This window comes from Salvelinus fontinalis, chromosome 27, assembly GCF_029448725.1.
Source record: "Salvelinus fontinalis isolate EN_2023a chromosome 27, ASM2944872v1, whole genome shotgun sequence".
NCBI classification, from domain to species: Eukaryota; Metazoa; Chordata; class Actinopteri; order Salmoniformes; family Salmonidae; genus Salvelinus; species Salvelinus fontinalis.
The window spans coordinates 33,716,067-33,726,066 of record NC_074691.1 but is presented as its reverse complement, the minus strand read 5'-3'; the positions used below and the strand labels follow the sequence as shown (position 1 = coordinate 33,726,066).

The following is a 10,000-nucleotide window of genomic DNA, read 5'->3' as shown; positions in this document are numbered from 1 at the left end:
TCAGCATTTCACTGTAAGGTCTACTACACCTGTTGTATTCAGCATTTCACTGTAAGGTCTACTACACCTGTTGTATTCAGCATTTCACTGTGAGGTCTACTACACCTGTTGTATTCAGCATTTCACTGTGAGGTCTACTACACCTGTTGTATTCAGCACATGTGACAAATAACATTTGATTTGATTTGACACACGGTTAAAGTAGTGCACTATAAATAGGGAATAGGGTGCCATAGAGCCCTGGTCTAAAGTAGTGCACTATAAATAGGGAATAGGGTGCCATAGAGCCCTGGTCTAAAGTAGTGCACTATATAGGGAATAGGGTTCCATAGAGCCCTGGTCTAAAGTAGTGCACTATATAGGGAATAGGGTTCCATAGAGCCCTGGTCTAAAGTAGTGCACTATATAGAGGGAATAGGGTTCCATAGGGCTCTGGTCTAAAGTAGTGCACTATATAGGGAATAGGGTTCCATAGAGCCCTGGTCTAAAGTAGTGCACTATATAGAGGGAATAGGGTTCCATAGGGCTCTGGTCTAAAGTAGTGCACTATATAGGGAATAGGGTTCCATAGAGCCCTGGTCTAAAGTAGTGCACTATATAGAGGGAATAGGGTTCCATAGGGCTCTGGTCTAAAGTAGTGCACTATATAGGGAATAGGGTTCCATAGAGCCCTGGTCTAAAGTAGTGCACTATATAGAGGGAATAGGGTTCCATTTGGGACACCTTCAGAAAGTATTCACACCCGTTCATTTTTTCACATGTTGTTGTTGTTGTTTGTTACAGGCTGAATGTTGTGGTACGGGCCTACACACCACACCCCCATCATGTCAAATTTTTACATGAATTTCTACAAATTAACAAAAAAATAAAAAGCTGAAATGTTTTGAGTCAGTAAGTATTCAACCCCTTTGTTATGTCAAGCCTTAATAAGTTCAGGAGAAAAAAAATAAGCTTAATAGGTCACATATTAAGTTGCCTGGACTCACTCTGTGTGCAATAATACGTGTTCAACATGATTTTTGAATGACTAACTCGTCTCTGTACTCCAACACAAACAATTATCTGTAAGGTCCCTCAGTCGAGAAGTGAATTTCACAACGCAGATTCAACCACAAAGACCAGGGAGGTTTTCCAATGTCTCGCAAGGAAGGGCACCTACTGGTAGATACTAAATAAATTAAAAAAGCAGACATTGAATATCCCTTTGAGCATGGTGAAGTTATTCATTACACTTTGGATGGTGTATCAATACACCCAATCACAACAAAGATACAGGCGTCCTTCCTAACTCAGTTGCCGGAGAGGAAGGAAACCTCTCAGGTATTTCACCATGAGGCCAATGGTGACTTTAAAACAGTTACAGAGTTTAAATGGCTGTGATAGGAGAACACTAAGGATGGATCAACAACATTGTAGTTACTCCACAATACTAACCTGAATGACAGAGTGAAAAGAAGGAAGCCTGTACAGAATAAATATATTCCAAAATATTTTTGTTTGCAACAAGGCACTAAAGTAATACAAAGAAATAGAATGGAGCTAAGAACAGGTTAAACCCTAGAGGAAAACCTGGTTCAGTTTGCTTTCCTCCAGACACTGGGAGATGAATTCCCCTTTCAGCAGGACTATAACCTAAAACACAAGGACAAATCTACACTGGAGTTGCTTACCAAGACAACATTAACTATTCCTTAGTGGCAGCTTACAGCTTTGACTTAAATCATCTTGAAAATCTATGACAAGACTTCAACATGGTTGTCTAGCAATGATCAACAACCAACTTGGCAGAGCTTGAAGAATTGAAAAACTTATAATGTGCAAATATTGTACAGTCCAGGTGTGCAAAGCTCTTAGAGACTTACCCAGAAAGACTCACAGCTATAATCACTCTTAGAGACTTACCCAGAAAGACTCACAGCTATAATCACTCTTAGAGACTTACCCAGAAAGACTCACAGCTGTAATCACTCTTAGAGACTTACCCAGAAAGACTCACAGCTGTAATCACTCTTAGAGATTTACCCAGAAAGACTCACAGCTGTAATCGCTCTTAGAGACTTACCCAGAAAGACTCACAGCTGTTATCACTCTTAGAGACTTACCCAGAAAGACTCACAGCTGTAATCACTCTTAGAGACTTACCCAGAAAGACTCACAGCTGTAATCGCTCTTAGAGACTTACCCAGAAAGACTCACAGCTGTAATCGCTCTTAGAGACTTACCCAGATAGACTCACGGCTGTAATCACTCTTAGAGACTTACCCAGAAAGACTCACGGCTGTAATCGCTCTTAGGGACTTACCCAGAAAGACTCACAGCTGTAATCACTCTTAGAGACTTACCCAGAAAGACTCACAGCTGTAATCGCTCTTAGAGACTTACCCAGAAAGACTCACAGCTGTAATCACTGTTAGAGACTTACCCAGAAAGACTCACAGCTGTAATCACTCTTAGAGACTTACCCAGAAAGACTCACAGCTGTAATCGCTCTTAGAGACTTACCCAGAAAGACTCACAGCTGTAATCGCTCTTAGAGACTTACCCAGAAAGACTCACAGCTGTAATCACTCTTAGAGACTTACCCAGAAAGACTCACAGCTGTAATCGCTCTTAGAGACTTACCCAGAAAGACTCACAGCTGTAATCGCTCTTAGAGACTTACCCAGAAAGACTCACAGCTGTAATCACTCTTAGAGACTTACCCAGAAAGACTCACAGCTGTAATCACTCTTAGAGACTTACCCAGAAAGACTCACGGCTGTAATCACTCTTAGAGACTTACCCAGAAAGACTCACAGCTGTAATCACTCTTAGAGACTTACCCAGAAAGACTCACAGCTGTAATCACTCTTAGAGACTTACCCAGAAAGACTCACAGCTGTAATCACTCCCAAAGGTGATTCTAACATGTATTGACCTAGGTGTGTGAATATTTTGTGTAAACTGTTGATGAAAAATAACAATTTAATCTATTTTAATCCCACTTGTCAACAAAATGTGGGAAAATCCAAGGGGTGTAAAGTACTTTCTGAAGGCACTGTATAACAAAACCATGCTAAACTATGGAGTTTGATTAACAAAATAAATACACATAAATATCACAATGTGGTTTCTATGGTAATAACAACAGTTTCCCAAACCCGTCCTCAGTGTGTGTGTCACGCCCTTACCTTAGATATCTCTGTTTTCTATATATTTTTGTTAGGTCGGGGTGTGACTAGGGTGGGTACTCTAGTGTTGTATGTCTAGGGTTTTGTATGTCTAGAGTTTTTGTAGGTCTAGGGGTTTTGTATTTCTATGTTGGCCTGATATGGTTCCCAATCAGAGACAGCTGTTTATCGTTGTCTTTGATTGGGGATCCTATCCCTGTTTCTCACTTTCTGTTGTGGGATCTTGTCTATGTGTAGTTGCCTGTCAGCACTCGTTTGTATAGCTTCACGTTTTGTTTTTTGTTCGTTTTGTTCAGTGTTTCATTCTTTAAATAAATAAGAATGTGCGCATACCACGCTGCGCCTTGGTCCGATCCTTATAACTGTCACGATCGTCTTCTTTAGAAAGAGTGGACCAAGGCACAGCGTGTGCAAAATACATCTTCTCTTTATTTTGAAGAAGAACAAACAAAACAAACAAAACAAAATGACGACCGTGAAGCTATAAATGACTAAGTGCAAACATGCAACATAGACTAGACATAGACAATGACCCACAAACAGCTAAAGCCTATGGCTGCCTTAAATATGGCTCCCAATCAGAGACAACAATAACCAGCTGTCTCTGATTGAGAACCAATTCAGGCAACCATAGACTTTCCTAGACACCTACACTGAACACTAACCCATCTACTTTAACCCCCTAAACCATACAACACCCTAGACAATACAAAAAACATACAAACTTCCCCATGTCACACCCTGACCTAACTAAAATAATAATGAAAACAAAGATAACTAAGGCCAGGGTGTGACAATAACGAACATCACAGTGTGTGTGTGTGTGTGTGTGTGTGTGTGTGTGTGTGTGTGTGTGTGTGTGTGTGTGTGTGTGTGTGTGTGTGTGTGTGTGTGTGTGTGTGTGTGTGTGTGTGTGTGTGTGTGTGTGTAACCATATCAGGGAGTGTGTGTTGTGTATCAGTTAGTGTGTTATCCGGTGTTCTCTCGCCCTGCCTGGCACAGGTGATAGTGCTATCACACCACACACACACACACACACACACACACACACACACACACACACACACACACACACACACACACACACACACACACACACACACACACACACACACACACACACAACATTTCCACTTCCAGGAAGAGCTGAATTGCTAGGTCTTGGAACAGTGGTATTAGTCTGTGTGTTTACCTATGGCCTGTTAACCCTTCTATTGTGTGTGTGTGTACTTATGGCCAGTTAAACCTTCCCCTACTGTGTCGGTAAGACGGCTTTAGTCCAGGAATTTGGGGAGGGGAATTTTAACATGAATTAACACATGAAAAGGAATGTACCAGAATACCCTTTTCCAAGCCGTGTCAAACCTGTCCTCGGTGACCCCAGATGTGATAAACCTGTCCTCGGTGACCCCAGACGTGACAAACCTGTCCTCGGTGACCCCAGACGTGTCAAACCTGCCCTCGGTGACCCCAGACATGTCAAACCTGTCCTCGGTGACCCCAACCGTGTCAAACCTGTCCTCGGTGACCCCAGACGTGTCAAACCTGTCCTCGGTGACCCCAGATATGACAAACCTCTCCTTGGGGACCCCAGACGTGTCAAACCTCTCCTCGGTGACCCCAGACATCTCAAACCTGTCCTCGGTGACCCCAGACATGATAAAGCTGTCCTCGGTGACCCCAGACATGTCAAACCTGTCCTCGGTGACCCCAGACATGCCAAACCTGTCCTCGGTGACCCCAGACATGTCAAACCTGCCCTCGGTGACCCCAGACATGACAAACCTGTCCTCGGTGACCCCAGACATGTCAAACCTCTCCTCGGTGACCCCAGACATGTCAAACCTGCCCTCGGTGACCCCAGACATGTCAAACCTGCCCTCGGTGACCCCAGACATATCAAACCTGCCCTCGGTGACCCCAGACATGTCAAACCTGTCCTCGGTGACCCCAGATATGACAAACCTCTCCTCGGGGACCCCAGACGTGTCAAACCTCTCCTCGGTGACCCCAGACATCTCAAACCTGTCCTCGGTGACCCCAGACATGATAAACCTGTCCTCGGTGACCCCAGACATGTCAAACCTGTCCTCGGTGACCCCAGACATGTCAAACCTGTCCTCGGTGACCCCAGACATGTCAAACCTCCCCTCGGTGACCCCAGACATGACAAACCTGTCCTCGGTGACCCCAGACATGTCAAACCTCTCCTCGGTGACCCCAGACGTGTCAAACCTCTCCTCGGTGAACCCAGACATGTCAAACCTGTCCTCGGTGACCCCAAACATGTCAAACCTGTCCTCGGTGACCCCAGACGTGTCAAACCTCTCCTCGGTGACCCCAGACATGTCAAACCTGCCCTCGGTGACCCCAGACATGTCAAACCTGTCCTCGGTGACCCCAGACATATCAAACCTGCCCTCGGTGACCCCAGACATGTCAAACCTGTCCTCGGTGACCCCAGACATGACAAACCTGTCCTCGATGACCCCAGACGTGTCAAACCTGTCCTCGGTGACCCCAGATGTGTCAAACCTGTCCTCGGTAACCCCAGATATTACAGACCTGTCCTCGGGGACCCCAGACGTGTCAAACCTCTCCTCGGTGACCCCAGACGTGTCAAACCTGTCCTCGGTGACCCCAGACATGTCAAACCTGTCCTCGGTGACCCCAGACATGACAAACCTGTCCTCGGTGACCCCAGACGTGTCAAACCTGTCCTCGGTGACCCCAGATGTGTCAAACCTGTCCTCGGTGACCCCAGATATGACAAACCTGTCCTCGGGACCCCAGACGTGTCAAACCTCTCCTCGGTGACCCCAGACGTGTCAAACCTCTCCTCGGTGACCCCAGACGTGTCAAACCTCTCCTCGGTGACCCCAGATGTGTCAAACCTGTCCTCGGTGACCCCAGACATGACAAACCTGTCCTCGGTGACCCCAGACATGTCAAACCTCTCCTCGGTGACCCCAGACGTGTCAAACCTCTCCTCGGTGACCCCAGATGTGTCAAACCTGTCATCGGTGACCCCAGACATGACAAACCTGTCATCGGTGACCCCAGACATGTCAAACCTCTCCTCAGGACCTCCAGACATGTCAAACCTCTCCTCAGGACTCCCAGACATGTCAAACCTCTCATCAGGACCCCCAGACATGTCAAACCTCTCTGCAGGACCTTCAGACGTGTCAAACCTTTCCTCAGGACCCCAGACATCTCAAACCTCTCCTCGGGATCCCCAGACATCTCAAACCTCTCCTCGGGATCCCCAGACATGTCAAACCTCTCCTCAGGACCCCCAGACATGTCAAACCTCTCCTCAGGACCCCCAGACACCTCAAAGCTCTCCTCAGGACCCCCAGATGTTTCAAACCTGTCCTCAGGACCCCAGACACCTCAAACCTCTCCTCAGGACCCCCAGACATGTCAAACCTCTCCTCAGGACCCCAAGACACCTCAAACCTCTCCTCAGGACCCCCAGACATGTCAAACCTCTCCTCAGGACCCCCAGACACCTCAAACCTCTCCTCATGACCCCCAGATGTTTCAAACCTCTCCTCAGGACCCCACACATCTCAAACCTCTCCTCAGGACCCCCAGATGTTTCAAACCTCTCCTCAGGACCCCAGACATCTCAAACCTCTCCTCAGGACCCCCAGACATCTCAAACCTCTCCTCAGGACCCCAGACATCTCAAACCTCTCCTCAGGACCCCCAGACACCTCAAACCTCTCCTCAGGACCCCCAGATGTTTCAAACCTGTCCTCAGTTGTAGCCCTGAGCTATGCATGTCCATATGAATGTTTGAAAAACCCTGTCTCAGCAGACTCTCCTGGATAAATAAACCATATAAACATCCTCTCACTGTTAACTGCGTTTATTTTCAGCAAACTTAACACGTGTAAATATTTGTATGAACATAACAAGATTCAACAACTGAGACATAAAAGTTCCACAGACACGTGACTAACAGAAATTTAATAATGTGTCCCTGAACAAAGGGGGGGGGGGGGGGTCAAAATCAAAAGTAACAGTCAGTATCTGGTGTGGCCACCAGCTGCATTAAGTACTGCAGTGCATCTCCTCCTCATAGACTGCACCAGATTTGCAAGTTCTTGCTGTGAGATGTTACCCCACTCTTCCACCAAGGCACCTGCAAGCTCCCAAACATTTCTGGGGGGATTGGCCCTAGCCCTCACCCTCCGATCCAACAGGTCCCAGACGTGCTCAATGGGATTGAGATCCGGGCTCTTCGCTGGCCATGGCAGAACACTGACATTCCTGTCTTGCAGGAAATCACACAGAACGAGCATTATGGCTGGTGGCATTGTCATGCTGGAGGGTCATGTCAGGATGAGCCTGCAGGAAGGGTACCACATGAGGGAGGAGGATGTCTTCCCTGTAACGCACAGCGTTGAGATTGCCTGCAATGACACCAAGCTCAGTCTGATGATGCTGTGACACACCACCCCAGACCATGACGGACCTTCCACCTCCAAATCGATCCCACTCCAGAGTACAGGCCTCTGTGTAATGCTCATTCCTTTGACGATAAACTCAAATCCGACCATCACCCCTGGTGAGACAAAACCGCGACTCATTAGTGAAGAGCACTTTTTACCAGTCCTGTCTGGTCCAGTGACGGTGGGTATGTGCCCATAGGCGACTTTGTTGCCGGTGATGTCTGGTGAGGACCTGCCTTACAACAGGCCTACAAGCCCTCAGTCCAGCCTCTCTCAGCCTATTGCGGACAGTCTGAGCACTGATGGAGGGATTGTGTGTTCCTGGTGTAACTCAGGCAGTTGTTGTTGCCATCCTGTACCTGTCCCGCAGGTGTGATGTTGTTACATGTGGTTTGCCACTGCGAGGACGATCAGCTGTCCGTCCTGTCTCCCTGTAGCGCTGTCTTAGGCGTCTCACAGTACGGACATTGCAATTTATTGCCCTGGCCACATTTGCAGTCCTCATGCTCTGGGCATCTTTCTTTGGATGTTTTTCCGAGTCAGTAGAAAGGCCTCTTTAGTGTCCTAAGTTTTCATAACTGTGACCTTAATTGCCATTCCGTCAGTAAGCTGTTAGTGTCTTAACGATCGTTCCACAGGTGCATGTTCATTAATTGTGTTTAAACCCTTTACAATGAAGATCTGTGAAGTTATTTGGATTTTTACGAATTATCTTTGAAAGACAGGGTCGTGTTAAAGGGGCGTTTCTTTTTTTTGCTGAGTTTACATGTCTCAGTGGACTCTCCTGGCTAAATAAACCGTATAAATGAATGACGTGATGTTTTGATACACAACGGAATGTTTATACCCAATAATAGTGACTGCTGAAGGATTTTCTTTTTCATGTTTTTTGCTCTTTAATGAAATATTGTTTAATTTCTCCTTTCTCCCCCCCCCCCCCTCCCTCCAGGTTGTACCTGGCTGGTTGTTCTAGCAGCGACTGCTGCATCTCTCAGTGGCTTGATGTTGGGTTATGAATTAGGCCTGACCTCCGGGGTCCTGCTCCAGCTAAGGGGTATCCTCTCTCTGTCATGCCGGGAACAGGAGCTCCTGGTGGGGTCTCTGCTGCTGGGCTGTCTGGTGATCTCCATTGCTGGAGGCTGGGGCCTGGACCGCTACGGACGCCGCTGGTCCATGCTTCTGTCCGGAGGCCTGGTGGCTGGGGGCACCTTGCTACTACTGCTCCCGGCCTCGCTCACCACGCTGTCGCTCGGCCGCGCCGTGGTCGGCATGGGCACAGCGTTGTCGGGTACGGCGGCGTGCATGTACATAGCGGAGATTGCGCCACGGGAGCGTCGCGGGTTGTTAGTGACGCTGTACGAGCTGATGGTGGTTGTCGGGGTATTGCTAGGTTTCGGGTGTAGCTACGCATTCTCTGCGCTGCCTAATGGGTGGAGATACACCTTCGGACTTGTCCTCCCGCCAGCCGTTCTACAGGCCGCTGCCCTCGTCCTCCTCCCACCCAGCCCGCGCTTCCTAGTCGCCAGGGGCGACTCGGAGCGGGCCAAGGAGGTGCTGGTCCGTCTGAGGGGCGTGGCCAGCAGGGAGACCGTGGAGGAGGAGCTACGGGGCATCCAGGCGGGGCTTAAGGAGGAAGCGGAGCATGGTTTCCGAGAGCTGTTCAGCGACAAGGCTAACCTGCGCCGGCGGTTGCTAACGGGCGTGGCTCTAGTGTTCCTGCAGCAGACTACGGGTCAGCCCAACCTCCTCTCTTACGCCTCGCCGCTACTACGCAGCGTGGGTTTCCATAGCGACGCCGCCGCCAACCTGGCCTCTACGGGCTTCGGCGTAGTGAAAGTGGTGGGGACGGTTCCTGCCGTCCTATTGGTCGACAGGGTCGGGCCCAAGAGCTTCCTGTGTGTCGGTGCGGTCGCCATGGGGATGTCGCTGGTGACACTGGGGGCGGTGACCTTGCAGAGCCACACCCATCTCACCAGCCTATGCCAGAGCCCTGTGGGGCTGAACCACACCTACCAGGGGCAGGACTTAAACACTCCTTCCTTCGGATTGAACTATAGCTCTTTTAAATTAATCACGCCCCCTCCTGGTGAGAGCCAATGGAATGGCAGTGACTCTGCGGAGGCTCTGGGGACTAAGAGAGAGGATGCTGGGATGGGGTCAGGGGTTAGCGGTCAGGGTCACGTGAAGTGGATCTCACTTGTCAGCCTCCTGGTGTATGTAGCTGCTTTCTCCTTCAGCCTCGGACCAAGTAAGAACACACACACACGCACACACACACACACACACACACACACACACACGCACACACACACACACACACACACACACCAAGTAAGAACACACACACACGCACGCACGCACACACGC

At 48.8% G+C, this 10,000-nt stretch overlaps 1 protein-coding gene across 2 annotated transcripts in view; it reads left to right on the top strand.

The window, feature by feature from the left end:
• slc2a12 (solute carrier family 2 member 12) overlaps nt 1-10,000 on the top strand; it is a 45,137-nt gene that overhangs the window by 7,044 nt on the left and 28,093 nt on the right. For both annotated transcript variants that reach the window (XM_055885620.1, XM_055885619.1), the window contains exon 3: nt 8,583-9,881. In XM_055885620.1, coding sequence (XP_055741595.1) covers nt 8,583-9,881 — 1,299 coding nt within the window. The remainder of the gene's footprint in view (nt 1-8,582; nt 9,882-10,000) is intronic.